The sequence below is a fragment of the Arachis duranensis genome, chromosome 8 (assembly GCF_000817695.3).
Source record: "Arachis duranensis cultivar V14167 chromosome 8, aradu.V14167.gnm2.J7QH, whole genome shotgun sequence".
NCBI lineage: Eukaryota > Viridiplantae > Streptophyta > Magnoliopsida > Fabales > Fabaceae > Arachis > Arachis duranensis.
In genome coordinates this window covers 18086708-18102718 of record NC_029779.3, presented here as the reverse complement: position 1 = coordinate 18102718, position 16011 = coordinate 18086708, and the positions used below count along the sequence as shown (strand labels likewise).

The following is a 16011-nucleotide window of genomic DNA, read 5'->3' as shown; positions in this document are numbered from 1 at the left end:
AAAATATATGGCCAGATCACTGTTTTTCCTTGCCAATAACTTTGGATGTGGTGGCCATCCTAGCACCTCAATTTCATAAGGAGCACCCCGCAAAATTCAAGGTATTAAACACCATGACAAACCAACACTTCCCATTAACTAAACCCAGAACATAGCTACTTTCAAATCCTATACATCTGAGTTAAAGATAATACTCATTACTTCTCAAATCTCTTTTACTTTTTAGATTCATTGAAAAATTAATATAAAAATACAATAATTTTTCAATAAACCTAAAAGATAAAAGAAACAATTATTCTGAGGAGAAAGTATACAAGAGAGAAAAGACAGTTGAATCTTAGATACCCTAAATGCTGGGCCTAGAGTCTCTCGAATTTTAATTCCCAAGAATCCCAAAACTCAATTGCCCCCAATCATGTTTTATACCGACATAATCAATGCCGCTGCACAGACTCTACAAACCAAGCAAGGAATAGCAAACTGCCCTAAGTTTATCAGATTCAGATATAACATTCCTCTCTATTATTTTAAACCATCAATATCTGAAACCCATTGAACTTCAGTATAGAGTAAAGCTCTTCCAGTTTCTTTTGCCTCCTATTCACAAGATTCATTCTCCAATCCTTACAAGAAACAAATGTCAAACCACTTGAGCTAACCAAGCTGGATCAGTTTCCAAAATGATTTAATAAAAGGAAACAGCAAATAAGGAATATGAGGCACTTAAATGGCACGCACCACAAAATGACATATACGAGATGAAGAATCAAGATTGTATAAACTAAGTTAATTCATAATTCATTCTACCCTTTCAAGATCACTCTGATAATTGAAATGTAAAGTGTAATCAAAACACAAAATTAGCATAATGTCCCTGCAAATCACTCTGACCATTCAAAATCCATGAAACCATAATGGCCAACAAGAGAATACTCACCAAGCACTCAATAATTAAAATCATATAAAATATTTAAGCTGCTGAAACCAAAATATACTAAGCATGAGCATGCATTCAAGATCGCTAAAATTCACCAAAATGCCTAAAGTAGCAACTCTGAATTATAGAAACAAAACCCCTTGTCATGTGAATATGTAAAACTTTAAACCAAAGCAGGAATAATAAGACAGATTCTAATCATAAAAATGATGAAGAAGCACAAGGAATTAAAAAATGAACGAGAGTATTAACATGTGGCATAACAAAACACCAAATTTCACAGCAAAGAAGAAAACAGGGTGCCAACACACATAGGGAAATGATAAAACGAAATTAAGGAGGATCTCATATTGTACACAAGTGGCGCAACAAAAAGGACCGGAGATGTTCTAAGTGAAAATTTATAATAGAGATTGGTGGCACAATAAAGAAACATAGTTCTACAGATAGATCATAATAGAAAATATTAAAATATTTTATATAGCAATAATAATGCTTCGACAAAGGAACCCTAACATATTATAATCCTCAAAAGGATTAGGTTTCAGACTCAGCTGGTGCACTCTCAGCGGCTGGTGGAGGGGCAACGTCGGAGGCAGGGGCCTGAGCTCCACCGTTATCGACGGCGACGGCACCGGTGTTAGCTCTGGCCTTCACGGTGTCGAGCATCCGCTTGCTGATCTCCTTGGAATACACCTGAAGGATCTCGATTCCATCGTCGTCGGAGGCCGCGGAGCCACCGGCGGCGGCGAAGGCCTCGTCCTCGATCTGGCGTGCTGCGGCGGAGGCCTCATCGGGAGTCATGGTGCCGTAGCGCTTGGAGAGCACGGATGGAGTGGATAGGGTTTCAATTAGGCGGTTAACGACGGCGTCACGGGTGCGCTGTGTGGGTGGCCATATGCTGAAGGAGATGCCGCCGGGGCCAAGCTTGGCGGCGGAGTTGGAGTGTTGGTCATGGGAGGTTTGCTGCGGCTCCGATGGGGTTGCGGGTGCGATTTCCGGGTCGGTCATTTTTGTTGTTGTTTAATTTTCGTTTTTGGGAGATTTGGGATTTCGAATTAAAGAAGTGTTTCCTTACACTCCCTTAGTAGCTTTTTGAGGGTAAGCAAGGAAAAGGATGGTTCACTTGTACATATCACACTTTTTTATCAATTAACATTTTGTTTTTACTGGCTACTCAGAATAAAAAATTAAATACACTGTTCAAACATCCAATTACTCTAAATAATACGCAATTAAATATCTATATTTTGACCTGATAGTAATATACAAACTCAAATAATCACGGTATTAATTTTGATTTAAATGAGAGAACCGTTTGAATCGAGAGAGGGGAAGGTGTATTGTGAGGTAATGAATTGACCACTGAACGGTGACAGATTACCTTGTAAGTAAGATCTACGGTGGTGGTGCCACCATCTACATTTTTGCATTTCTTTTCTTTTACTCCACTTTTTATTTGGTGTAATGGAAGTAATAATCAATTGTTCTCGAAAAACTGAAAAAGGCTAAAAAGATAAATCCATTGCTATTCAGCATTTCAGCCCAACCCAACCCTTATTACATATGGGCCAAAGAGTGTTGTTGACTCGGGTAAGGATTCCTAATCGGACTTTCTATTCAGATATCGGGTTCCGACCCGATTACAATCCCAATCCCAATCGATCCCCAACCCACCACCTCGCTACCTCTCTCTCTCTCTCTCTTCTGAGCCTAAGTACAATTTTTGTGTTGAGTGTTCATTGGGAGAGAGTGAAGATTTAACCTCAACAAATTTACACTGATCCACCACTATGATCTCAATCTCTTCCTCTGAGTTGAACTACTTAGTCTTCCGTTATCTTCACGAATCTGGTTATTCTTTCTCTTAATCAACTTCCTTTTTGTTTTTAAATTTTACTCCTCCCAAATTCTTACATAATGATTTTTGTGTTATGTTAGGAACTCTTACACATGGTTTTTCTTTCCTAGTTTGTCTTTTTATCACTCTTCACAGAAAAATAAAAAAAAGTATTGTTAATTTCACAAGCATGTATATGTCTTAGTACGTATTATCATCCCAAAACCGCGATTTTGGAAGGGAAATTTCGCAGATTTTATAATATACTTTCGCATTCTTCTTTCATATTATGGTAAATGCAAATTTATTATCCTCGGTTTGTTCTTAGGAATGCTAAATCCTCTGTACTTAAATATTATCTGAATTCAAAGTATCAGTTACTTGTATTGGTTTATCCTTGAATATTATGTGAATTGGAATTCATACCAATGTAAACGAAGTTTTGAGCTAGGTGCTAGGAAATAAAAAAAGTTGTATATAATCATTGCTCGTTCATGTTATTTGAAAAAATAAAAAATAAAAAAATCGAAGAGTGGGCACCACTAAAGTTATGTGTAATTAATAACTTAACTATTTTGCAAATTACATGTTTCTTTCCATGTATTCTGATTACTGTCTTGTTTCAGGTTTTACCCATTCAGCATTTGCATTTGGGTATGAAGCAGGAATCGATAAAACAATAATTGATGTAAACATGGTCCCTCCTGGTGCTCTTGTTACGTTCATACAGAAGGGAATTCAATATCTTGAGCTGGAAGCAAACTTGAGTGGTGTAAGAATTTTATTTTGTGATATTGGGTTTTATGTTATCTCGTGTTGATATTGATGATATTAAGTTGTGTATAATGTATACTTAAGGACCTTAAGCTGATTGGTGTTTGTGTTAGGTATCCAGAGCGATGCAGACATGGATGAGGATTTTTCATTCATCCAGCCTCTTGATCTTATCACAAAGGACCCATATGAACTGCACAGTATAGTAAAGGCCAAAAAGGAAAACCAACGTCAAAATAAGCATGAATCAAACAAAATAACAAATGACTTAATTCAGGACAATGCTCGGGAGCACGTTCAAGAATTGGAAAAAGAGAAGAAAGAAAGGGAAAATGAACAAGGTGTGGAGAAAATGAAGCTAGATAAGGAAAGAGAACAAGAAAAGTGTGAACAGAAAGAACTACAACACCAAGATCAGAACCATGCTGAGAATCATGAAGACAAGACTACAGTTGAAAATCTAGAAAGTAAAGCACGAGGAGGTAAATACAAATGCCTTATTTACTGTTTTCCCATTAGTTAGCAGTCATTATTGATAGCATCTCAGATAAGGGTGAATGTATTTCTTTCATGCAGGGCCTGAGCCCATGGAGATCTCCCAAAGTTCCATTTCACTGCATAATGAAATTCCATCTTCTGATGTGAAAATTTTGGAAGGCCATACATCGGAGGTTTGGACTCATCTGTTTGCTCTTCTCATCATTAATTGATCTTATGTAATTTCACATTATGTGACTTAATGATTAGCTATTTCATTCCTAACAGGTTTTTGCTTGTGCATGGAATCCATCTGGTTCTCTTCTCGCATCCGGGTGAGTATAATGACTTCATAAGGAAAACACACTCTTGTCATTGTCTACTCCCACTCCCTTTAGGCATGCTCTTTTGAATCAAGATAATCTTTTTTTTTCTTCATGTTGATATGGTTAGAGGACATAGAACAACCAACTGAACTTGGCTTATGTGTACAATGCAAGGTGATTTGTCATAAATTAGTAGTGCAATGAAAGTGTTCGGTATTAAAATTATCCATAATTTTGTATGGTGATTGGCACAGTTTCTGGTGCTACTTATGCAGGGTGAGCACGTGGCAAACAATGTTGACTTTTATCCCCTTGCTTCCCTGTCTCCCTCTTGACCAATTTCAAGTTTGGAGATTGAACTAATAGTTTTTGGAAAAAAAAAATATTGCAGATCTGGTGATTCAACGGCTCGAATTTGGAAAATACCTGATGGACCTTGTAACTCTTGCATGCATGATGAACCAGTAAATGTTGTGGTGCTGAGGCATTTTAAAGGAAGAACCAATGAAAAAAGCAAGGATGTGACAACACTTGACTGGAATGTGAGTCTTGGGGATTAATGTGGTAGCCTTCTTGCCATGCTTCTTCATAGAGTTAACTCTGTCTCTAGTGGGACATGTACCACACCATTTGGCTGAAAGCCTGATCTTTGTCTTCCTTTACTGGTATATCCATCTTATAATCCAGCTAATATATTCCATCATGATTTTTGTTATGCAGGCAGATGGTACATTATTGGCAACTGGTTCCTATGATGGGCAAGCAAGAATATGGACTAAAGATGGTGAGCCTTTTGTTGTTTTATTTTATAGATGTGTTTCTTGTCATGATCTATATGCATCAACTAGTGAGTACGGAAGTTGTATTCTATGATGTCAATTGAAGTCATGCATCTGAGATTCTTTAGGAGAGTTGAAGAGTACGCTAAACAAGCATAAAGGTCCAATATTTTCCCTGAAGTGGAACAAGAAGGGGGATTATCTTCTTAGTGGAAGTGTAGATAAAACTGCTATTGTATGGGACATAAAGACTGGGGAATGGAAACAACAATTTGAATTTCACTCAGGTAAGCTAGCCTTTTTATGCGTTTTGGTGAATAATTTTTTTTTTATGGCTTTCTTTATAATCATAATTTTCTGCAAATTTTCAGCCCCCACTCTTGACGTTGATTGGCGGAACAGTGTTTCATTTGCAACATGCTCCACTGATAATATGATATATGTATGCAAAGTTGGAGAGAATAGACCAATCAAAACTTTTGCAGGGCATCAGGTATCACTTCCAGCTCAATCAGTTGGTTGACATAGAAACTTTTCATCATAAAAGCAGAATGTTATGTTGGAGAATTCAATGACTGCTTTAGTCTTGCTCTAATGTTTGAAATGCTGTTGTTTCAGGGTGAAGTTAATGCCATTAAATGGGATCCATCGGGTACTTTGCTGGCGTCCTGCTCTGACGATCACACTGCAAAAGTAATCAATGGGAAATTACTGGTTTGGCATACTTTTTGTATTCATAAAAAATAAACTGTCCAGTGAAGGGCAGTGGGGTAGTTAATTAGAAGAGAGTTCTGTTTAGATATATTGCCTTTTTTATAGATTTATTAAAAAAGTTAAGGGACTATGATTATTTGTTTAAGATGAAAACCATAGATGGGCATTTTCCCTTTTAAGTGTAAACCTGACTATCATTGTGCTTCCTAGTATTTATGAGTATCCATTTGTCTATTCATGAAACTATGATCCAGATATGGAGTCTGAAACAGGACAAGCTTATACATGATTTGAAGGAACACGTCAAGGTATGGCAATATGTGACCATGTGTACACTTTCCATTTATCCCCTTGAATCTATGCCCTAACAAAGCAATGTTACTTCAGGAGATATATACAATCCGGTGGAGCCCTGCAGGCTCTGGTTCTAGCAGTCCCAATCAACAATTAACACTAGCAAGGTAAAAATGCCTATAGAAGAGCTACTGTTTATTATAATTAACGTGGAGACATTCTGAGTTATTTATTTATTTATTTATTTTTCAGTGTTTCGCCTCTAATTGGATATTGTTTTAAGCAGTGCCTCTTTCGACTCTACGGTAAAGCTCTGGGATGTGGAACTAGGGAAAGTACTGTACAGCCTAAATGGTCACAGGTGTGGAAATTAATACATACATTAGTTACATATGCTGATATATGACGAGGAACAAATGTTAAAACATCATTAACATGAAATGCGGGCTTAGTGCAAACTTAGAATTTTTAGAATTAATCGATGTTATGTTATCCCATCATTTTGATTTGTTCCTTTCTGTTACAAACTCTCAGGGATCCTGTATATTCGATTGCATTCAGCCCAAATGGTGAGTATCTTGCTAGTGGATCGATGGATAAATGCATGCATATATGGTCGGTCAAGGAGGGAAAAATTGTGAAAACATATGCTGGCAATGGTGGGATCTTTGAAATTAGTTGGAACAAGGACGGGGATAAAGTTGCTGCTTGCTTTTCAAACAATATAGTTACTGTCTTGGATTTCCGAATGTAGAGATTAATGCTAACTTGCTACTAATTATTCAGTAGTATATTTATTCCCCTGTACTATTACTTCCTGTTGCACATGGTTTAGTAATTTAGTTGGCTCAGTTCATCCACTATAAGTAGAATTAGAATAACTAGTTTCCATCGTAGCTTTTGCCTCGTTAAATGCTTTTTGGCACGCCCAGAATGTTGTATATGGTTTCTTTATTTTGTGTTACAAACAATTACCAAGTGCGTTTAAATGGTACTTACAAATTCTCTTTTTTGGATATCTGACTGTGATCTGTTGGGTTTTCAAAATTAAATCTCAGTGTGATTCTTGATTGGACGGAGCCATGGGGGATTGTGGTGACGTGGTATTTTATGTATGTATGTATGTATGTATGTGACTCGTGTCTATTTATGGTCTATTTATTATAAAATGTAATTTTATATTAGTTTTTCATCATAAACAGTATATAAGAATTAAAGTATTCTTCCTTTTTACTTTGATTTTTATTATAATCCTGAGATAACTAATTAAAATAAAAATAAATTAATATAACTATTAAATTAATTTTTTTATAATAATATTATTAAAATTTATAATTAAAATATCAGCAAAATATTAGTTGGAGAAATTTAAGGAAAAATTTTGAAAAAAATTGTGATAATAAAATGTGTGTAAGCTGGTCTAAGCTTCATTCAATTCTGTTGTTTTTTCCACCTCATCTCATGTTTCTTCGAACTTTCTCCAACATACTTTCTTGATGTTAATCCTACAAACTAAATTGATATTCCCGTACTTAACATTATTTTCATATTCAATTTTCCTAACCATGCCTTCTACCTCAGAACTACTCTCTCAAATGGGTTGATTGCGATGAGGAAGAAGATGGACCCCAAATAAGCCTCCACCTACAATGTTGAATGCTCTAACTTGGGCAGCTCACATGGGATTCAGCAGCAACTTTAGGTACCAAACATTGTATGGGTGTTAGTTCTGAGGATGGTCAACAATGTCCTTGGAGGAATGTCCTTTGTGGTGTTGGCAAGGTTAACAGGAGCACAAAGTGTTGGCCAAAAGGAACAACTACTGTGGAGATTGGATTTGCTTCTGAGAAGGAGAAGTTGGTGGAAAGGGAAGAGGAATTTCAGAGCAGTAACCAATCAGCATCATCAAAGTGATTCTGAAAATCACTCTCATGTTGTTGCTTGTTTTCCAAGTAGTTTATCTCTCTTTTTTAAACCTTTTATGAAGGGTTGTTGGAAGAGGCTTTTCTTCTGAGTTTTCTGTAGGTCCTTTTCATTTTCTTCTTTTCTTATTATTGTTACTATCATCCGAATGTCATAACTTTGAGAAAACTTATGAGGTAGCACCAAAATAAGTGAGTAAATGAAAAAGGATAGATTTGAGATATTGATAATGTGTGATCCAAATTTTGTGGCATTTCGGTGTGCACGTTACATTTTTGGTTTTTAGCTCATTCAATTAACATTGTTCCCTTGCAGTTAACTTTGGATGTATTTTTTTGACTTAAAGTGACATCTACCTACCTATAACTTAATTAGTCTTTTAAAAGACCCATTCTGTAGCATCATCTTATCAAGACAACCAACACAAAAATCTACTCTCATTAATATGGTGGGAGTATTAAGTATTAACTTCAGAACAAATTGAAAAGGAAAATTCCAATTTTGCAGCAGCAATTTCACCAAGTGCACTTTCACATAGGTACTAGCGGAAATAATTGTGCATATATAACACCTTATTTGGTTGGTATACTACCAGAACAAAACCTCCTGATCTTGCTAAGTGAAGTCAGACATTTGGTTGGTATACAATTTATTAATTTGTTTTATGTATTGTTAACACAGTAACAAACTACTCCATAGATCTTGTTGAACATGGTCAAGGAGACAAGAGAATTCATATATGATGATATATCAAAATTCACAAGATGCTATAGTATTAGCGAATGGGCCATCAGCACCATGAGATATCAGATCTATATGTCACAACACCTATTGAGAGAGGATTAAAAAGAAGAAAAAATTACCATTTCCATCTTTGGTAAAACTATATATACAAGTAAAAACTCGTGTATGACACATAAGGCACATGTTCTAAATGAAAACTTGGCTCAATTGAAAATCTGATTTCATCTTTGACCTCTCTCTTTCCACATCCTTCATTGACAATCTCTCCAAATTTGTGAAGCTATGTCTTCAGACATTGAACTAAAGAAATGCATATTGCAGTTGCAGGAACATTAGAAATCAATCTTGCACGAAATGAAGCATAGTTGTGTTCTTATCTTACAGCTTCAGGTGCAGAATTGCAGTACAGTGTATGCAAGCAAACCAACCTAGTGAAAGTTAGACACAAAGTAGCAAACCCCATACCAAGAATGAGGCCACATGTGCTCTTCCTCTTATCCAAACTAAGGGCTCTCTTAACTACAGTTCCAAAGCTCGGGATCAATCCACCACAAGCAAGAACCATTATATGATCAAGGCCACTATAGTCAATACCGGTGAGGATAGCCCCTATTGCTGATATTGGACCCATAAATCCGATTATGGCGGCGGAGGCAAGGGAACCATGCCAGCTATCTGTGGCACCGAAGATGCAGCTAGCCACGGCTGCGCCTCGGGGGAGCCCATGTAGGGAGACCGGAAGGACCATGTGACGGCCAAGTCCGTATGCTTTTGGTGCAGCCACTCCCAATGCTAGTCCTTCTGCCAAAGCGTGAAAAGCGACTGCACCGCATGATATGAATGACTGAAGGGTGTGAACACTAAGTGGGAAGCCTGTAAGTGTAGGCAAGTCACCACCCGAGGTTTTTTTGGATGCCATCTTCAATACACTTGAGGATGTAAAATGGACCAATGCAGCCCCCATTGCAAGGAGCAACATAATGGGAATAAGTCCTAATTTTGAAGACAAAATAAGCTGCACTGGTCGCCAGGCTCCAAGAACAAAAGCAATGCCACAACCCGTGCCCATAAGGAGAGCATGCTGGAGATGAAACACAAGAGCAAATGCAACCAGGATAACTCCACCAAGTAATGGCCCCAGGCCAAAAAGTAGTGAGACAAAGAAGCCAGAAGCATCCTCAGAGCTGTAAAAAAAGAAATCAAAATTCAGGGAAGGAAAACGAAAAAGATAGCAGACAGAATACGAAAGAAATTCCATTATTTTACAGTATTTGTTTTCAAATTTTAGCAAAGGATGGATGATCAATACTAATTGTCCAAGCCAGAATCCAAACAAAATAATACAGTTGATACCCCAATAGGAACCTGTCCTCAACAAAATAAAAAAATTCAGCAAACTCACTTGTAGTCATGGGTGAAATTCTGAAATAAGGTGCTTAGAGCTTCCATGAATGCTACAGAAAGGGTTGCTGCTGATGCAACCTGTGAAGCTGAGGCTTCCTGAAATTGAAAAGGGAAGAGAAATTAATATTGCATATCTATAAAGCATGTAGGACTTGACGGACAGATCCCATTTGCATCCCCACCCAGCACATTTTATGCTTCCTAGTGAAGTTATTTGGATCCCTCATTTGTATAGAGATGTTATGCTAGTAGGCTGAGTTGGAAGTAGACCTAAAGTATTTATTAGTATAAAGAAAAGAATTATATTATGTAACAAATCATCTCACATCAATAATTCAAGGCTTCTCTTGTCCCTTTTTCTTCTTTCCGCCATAAATTTCTAGTCACTGCAAGCTTACTAAAAATCTCATGAGCCTGATTGCTTAGGTTTTAGGAGACTTCGTTCATGACACCCGCATCCCAAAAAAGAGGACAATGCAGATGAAAATATCTATTGTGTAAAATAATAAATTGCTAATAACCTTGAATGCATCAGGAAGAACTTCTGCAACAACCATCCAAATCATGCATCCAGCAGCAAATCCAGTACAAAAAGGAAGGAACTTGCTGAATGCATCAGCACAAATATATGAAGGAACAGCTACAATTGGCTGCATCAACATTTGAATAAGAAGTTAAGCAACTAAAGTCAAAGACAAGGTTAAACATTTGCAGTAGACTATAGAATTATATGCCTACTCTTTTGGGACTTCAACAAAGAGTGCATATCAAAGACCAAAATTTACAAGCAAAGTTATATTATATAATTCAAAAGTGATTTTTAAAGATGCACCTGAGGTAAAGAAGTAATTACACTCCACAACATAGCATTTTGTGGAGAGACACCCCTTGATGCCAGCACCATGCTCACCGCTAATCCCTCTGGTATGTTGTGTACAGCAATAGCCAAAGTTACCAACAGTCCTTGAGAAAAACCCTTTGAGCCAGCAAAAGAGACGCCAACCCCAGATCCCTCCCCAAAAGAATGGAGAGTCATTATTCCAATCACAAGAACAACTTTAGCTGCATCTGCACCTTTTAAATCCAGCATGCTTACATCCCCATATTGCTCAAGAAACTGAAACCCGAGAGATTATACAAGAAGTATCAGTAAACAGAGGCACACAGTTACACCAGGCATAAACTTTCTTTTATGCTAAAAGTAGAAAGATAGTGATAACAATCCGAATGGATCCTCTCAATTGGTATATGTCAAGTGTAGATTTCCTCCATTAATCGTACAAGGGCTGACCTTGTCAATCAATGTTGAAATCTCACACTTGACATGGTAAAGTTATTACTGTGAGGATCTGCTCCCCTGATATAATATGAAATGATTAACACAAAAATTGATTATCACCTTCTTGCATAGCCAAATAAAGATTCCTCCAGATAGAATCCCAGTGACAACCCAATTTCCCGCGCCAAATTCCTGCCCTTCCTGTACGAGGTCAAAGCTTGCAGCTAACATGACACCTGCAGCCATTCCATTGCACAATCCAGCCCACTGCGGATCAAGCTCCACAAAGAAGAAGGGCACAGCACCTAAACCAGTGGCAGCTGCCATTGCCAATGTAAATAATGCGACTGTAGAAATAGAAACTCTATTGTTTCCACCCTTCCTATTAGTCTTCATAGTATTACCATCCTCAAACTTAAAGGAACCCTCACCAGTTCCATCAAATACATTGGCTCCTACATCCTTATCCGGGGCAGATCTAACTATTTGTGAAACTCCTTCAGATTCGGCGTTTGAAATGCCAAACAGAAGAACGCTTAAGACTAAAAACAACAAGGTGACGCATAACCTAAGCTTCAGATTTGGAGCCATGTGCAACATTTAACCCCTCTACCCAAATAAAACTGTCACACTCTTTATGCCACCAGCCCCAAATCAAAACCCTCCAAAAGCTACAACTCCATAGCCAATGGAGGAAGCACAACACAAGCTTCTTCAACCAGCTTAATTGAGAAAGCAGTTGTTGATATCATCATCAAAGTCAATGCAATTCAAAAAAGTCACCTGAAATGCATAATGCAGCTAAAAATTGATACAGGGTACTAGCAATTTAAGGCCATCCTACCTACACAAACAAGAAAATGAAAAAGGAATTATTAACACACTCAAATTCCAATTCTAATAATATGGACAAGCAGTGTAATTTATTTCCCAAATAGAAGAAGAACCAATAATATCATATCATATCATATACAATTAAACCCAATTAAACCCACCAAAAATTCACAGTCATTATCTCAAAAGTCCCCCATCCCTCTAAAAAAATCCAAAAAAAAAAAAGCTTTTTTCCCCTCTAAAAAGGATGGAAATTTTAAGCCATAGTTGCAGAAGGTGAAGAAAAGTGAGAATCACATACATGATTGGAACATTGCTGCAAAGCGGCAGAGAAAAGGATATACGAAATGGGATTAAAAAGAAGTGAGAGGGTAAAAATAAGAAGAGTGTGGAAAAAATGAAAACCCTAATTGAGTAGAAGAAGGGAGAATTATGAGAATTGAGGTTAAAAAGGAAGGAGTTGAAAGAGAGAAGAAGATGTTTATCTTCTTGCTTTGTCAACAGGGACTAGAAAGGGAAAGGGGAATTAAATTTCAGTTTTCAGGGGTTCCGAAAACCAGCGACTTAACGCACGCAGAAAACGCATTGCAGTTTGCAAGCTTATACGCTGTCTCTTGTCTTCTTACCAAGGTTCTGAAGGTTCTGAAAATCAGACCGATTTTTAATTATTAGTTTACTGGTTTAATCAATTTAATTGTGATTTAATTAGAATAATTATTTTATAATAAAATAATAATTAAAATAAATCATTAAAAATATATTCAAATAATTTTATTTTGTTAAGTATATATTTTTTATCAACCACTAATAATACTTTAAAATATATATATATATAAATAAAAAATTTATTCAATTTTTTTGTATGTATTTTTTAAATAATTATCTAAATATTTCTATAAAATTTTGGATTAAATACATTAGTAATTTGTCAAATACAAAGAACGTTTGCTACTTACAAAAAATAGTACTCTTTTTTAATATTTTTGTTATATTTTAAAATAATTTAAAAATATTTTTATTAATAACAAAATTATTTGGATGTATTTTTATGGTTTATCCTAATAAATAAAATATAGATAAATATCCTCAAGTCCTCCTTGATTGATATTATCATCTATAATTCATTACAAATCTTAAAAATAATAACTAATAATTAACTATTTAACACTCATTATAGTATTATTGAACTCATAAACTATTTTTTTGGTGACTAAACTCATAAACTATTGAACTCATAAAGAGAATCACAAAAATTAAGAAAAAATATTAAATTAACTAAACCAAAAACAAATATTCAATCATCTTCACTCATCTAATTAATGCTTAATAGACTTAATTTAATTCATCTGTTTTTTTGTTGAACTAAAAACAAAGTTAAACAATTTATTCCTTTTCTAACAAAGCTGATCAATTTATACTTTTCTTTGTTGAGTTAAAAACAAAAAATAACAAGTTATATACCATCATAATTTAACAAAGTTTTTAGCATAATTTTAATAAATATTAACAAAATTTTCATAAATTAACAAGGATTATCAAAATTTTCAGCTTCAAAAATTAAAAACAAAAAATTACAATAGTGAACAAACTCAGAGAATGAGCATTGAGCACAAAAAATGATTTTTGAACAAATTTTGAGTAGCCATTAAAAAACTAAAAAATAAAGAAAAAAAATCATTTCTGAACATTGAAGAATGAGAAATGAACAGTGAACAGTGAACATTGAGGAATAATGCATGACACACAAAAAAATTAGGCAAATAATGCATGCATACCAATCTATGCTTATATAATTTTATCAGCTTCATATTCTTAAAACTATGTATGTACATTTTATTTGCCTTTGCTGGTTTTATCGCGCCTTTAATCCATTCATTAACATTTTAAAATCAAATCAAGTATAAAAAATGGGTTTATTTTATTTCATCAAGAACACAAAATTTTAAGACATTCTCATCTGTCTATTTGCATTAAAGTGAAAGGTAATAAGGTTAAAAGTTTTTGCAACCAATGTTAAAGGTTTGAAGCATAAACATGTTGGACCACCGTGGGGAGCTCTTGACCACTTAAAAAATTTTGGGGAGGAATCAAGTGAGATAACACAAGATGAGAAGACACCACATCCAACTCAAAACCTTAAGGTAGTAAGATAATGAGTCTTTCATCATATAAATTTCTCACTCTTCTATGCTTTCTTTGATGTGAGACTAATTTTAACACCACGGGACACGCCGCCTGGACTACCTTTGTTGGGAAGACAAGACTTTCGATACTTCACCTTGAATACTCCTTAAACCAGATCGATTAACCATCGGCTCTGATACCACTTGTTGGGCTGCAGTGGGGAACTCTCGACCACCGGAAAGATTTCGGGGAGGAATCAAGTGAGATAACACAAGATGAGAAGACACCTGTGAAGTATCAGACTAGTGATGAAAAGAAAGAGATTTGAGGATAAGAACTGTGAAAGAAGAAGAGAATTGAAGATGATGTAGAATTGGAATATTTGCATTAACGATGAAAAACTGACTTCTCTTATAGGTTGCTGTGATATTTATAACAGCAGCTTAGAGCAAGTATAACTTACTTCTCTAACTATTTCTAACAAACTCTAACTAATTGCATGTGCACTCTCAATACCACTAACATCAATCTTACTACTTGAGCTCTTGGGGTTTGTCCTGAAAAATCTGTTGGTTACCCTTAGCTGTGTTCTGAAGCACTCAAAGTTCTAACTAGGAAGAGGTTTTGTGAAACTATCTGCCATTTGATCTTGGGATGGGATATGAAGTATGTTGACTTTCTTTTGAGCAACATGATCTCGCACAAAATATAGATCTAATTCAAAGTGTTTGATTTTGCTATGAAGAACTGAATTTGATGCTAGTAATATTGCACTCTGACTATCACAGTAAAGGTTTGGTTTGGTTGAACAGGAAACTTGCATTTCACTCATCAAGTTTTGAATCCAGATGATCTCGGTTAAGCATGCTGCTATACCTGGATACTTTGCCTCTGTGGAGCTTCTTGAGACTGCATGCTGCTTTCTGCTTGACCAAGACACTAAATTTGGTCCAAGAAAGATGCAGAAACCATTGGTGGACTTCCTGTCATCAACATTGCTGCCCCAATCTGAATCACTAAATCCATAGATTCTGTTTTTATTTGACTTTTGAAACCTCAAACCATAGTTAATTGTCCCTGCTAAGTACCTTAGGATCCTCTTTACTGCTCTCCAATGACTCTCAAGAGGGTGATGCATAAACTGAGAAGCTTTATTTACAACAAAAGAAATTTCAGGTCTTGTAATTGTAGCATATTAAAGGCCACCAACTACAGACCTGTATAGGGCTGGTTTTGAAAAGGCTTCCTCTCCATGTGCTGATAATTTGAGACTTGACACCATTAGAATAGGCACCCTTTTTGCATCCTTGATCCCAGCATTTGTTAATAGATCTTTCAGGTATTTGGTTTGACACAATAATATTCTATTGTCACTTGTTCGAATTGCCTCAATTTCGAGGAAGTAGTTCATTTTTCTTAGGTCCTTCAGTGAAAATACAGCATTTAGTTGGTGAATTAAGTAAGAGATCTCAGATTGGGAACTCCCAGTGACGTGGATGTCATCCACATAGACAAGAATGTAAATTACAGAGGAGTTGGTGACTTTGGTGAACAAAGAGGTG

At 35.9% G+C, this 16011-nt stretch overlaps 3 protein-coding genes across 6 annotated transcripts; 1 reads left to right on the top strand and 2 right to left on the bottom strand.

Annotated features, from left to right (window-relative positions):
• Positions 1–1257: 1257 nt before the first annotated feature.
• Positions 1258–2053, bottom strand: LOC107461237 (MFP1 attachment factor 1). The gene has a single exon (XM_016079718.3). The coding sequence runs from the start codon at positions 1946–1948 to the stop codon at positions 1475–1477; it is 474 nt and encodes a 157-aa protein (XP_015935204.1). The 5' UTR covers positions 1949–2053; the 3' UTR covers positions 1258–1474.
• Positions 2054–2612: 559 nt separating this feature from the next.
• Positions 2613–7157, top strand: LOC107461208 (WD40 repeat-containing protein HOS15). Of its 2 annotated transcripts, XM_016079683.3 has the most exons (14): positions 2613–2791; positions 3404–3549; positions 3673–4033; positions 4128–4222; positions 4317–4363; positions 4746–4896; positions 5075–5138; positions 5262–5420; positions 5505–5626; positions 5752–5826; positions 6102–6155; positions 6235–6308; positions 6428–6502; positions 6676–7157. In XM_016079683.3, exons 1-14 carry the CDS (start codon positions 2731–2733, stop codon positions 6893–6895), a joined length of 1704 nt encoding a protein of 567 aa, XP_015935169.1. In that variant the 5' UTR covers positions 2613–2730; the 3' UTR covers positions 6896–7157. The 2 variants fall into 2 exon arrangements, with proteins under 2 accessions (XP_015935169.1, XP_020984677.1); XM_021129018.2 differs by lacking the exon at positions 2613–2791 and having other exon boundaries at positions 3409–3549; positions 3665–4033.
• Positions 7158–8766: 1609 nt separating this feature from the next.
• On the bottom strand, positions 8767–12954 carry LOC107461198 (putative zinc transporter At3g08650). Of its 3 annotated transcripts, none has more exons than XM_016079667.3 (6): positions 12627–12954; positions 11612–12335; positions 11045–11329; positions 10734–10862; positions 10211–10308; positions 8767–9992 (listed from the first exon to the last, which is right to left on the bottom strand). In XM_016079667.3, exons 2-6 carry the CDS (start codon positions 12089–12091, stop codon positions 9182–9184), a joined length of 1803 nt encoding a protein of 600 aa, XP_015935153.1. In that variant the 5' UTR covers positions 12092–12335; positions 12627–12954; the 3' UTR covers positions 8767–9181. The 3 variants fall into 3 exon arrangements, with proteins under 3 accessions (XP_015935153.1, XP_015935154.1, XP_052109007.1); XM_016079668.3 differs by having other exon boundaries at positions 11612–12274; XM_052253047.1 differs by lacking the exon at positions 12627–12954 and adding an exon at positions 12487–12503.
• Positions 12955–16011: the final 3057 nt, after the last annotated feature.

Bases quoted from the DNA above. Each gene is read 5' to 3' on its own strand.
- LOC107461198 (XM_016079667.3), bottom strand. From the start codon at position 12,091: ATGTTGCACATGGCTCCAAATCTGAAGCTTAGGTTATGCGTCACCTTG. The intron at 11,330-11,611 runs GTGATAATCAAT...CTCGGGTTTCAG, and splicing joins TTATTTGGCTATGCAAGAAG to TTTCTTGAGCAATATGGGGA. The intron at 9,993-10,210 runs GTGAGTTTGCTG...CTTTTTTTACAG, and splicing joins AATTTCACCCATGACTACAA to CTCTGAGGATGCTTCTGGCT.
- LOC107461208 (XM_016079683.3), top strand. From the start codon at position 2,731: ATGATCTCAATCTCTTCCTCTGAGTTGAACTACTTAGTCTTCCGTTAT. The intron at 4,897-5,074 runs GTGAGTCTTGGG...TTTGTTATGCAG, and splicing joins TGACAACACTTGACTGGAAT to GCAGATGGTACATTATTGGC. The intron at 6,309-6,427 runs GTAAAAATGCCT...TGTTTTAAGCAG, and splicing joins CAACAATTAACACTAGCAAG to TGCCTCTTTCGACTCTACGG.
- LOC107461237 (XM_016079718.3), bottom strand. From the start codon at position 1,948: ATGACCGACCCGGAAATCGCACCCGCAACCCCATCGGAGCCGCAGCAA.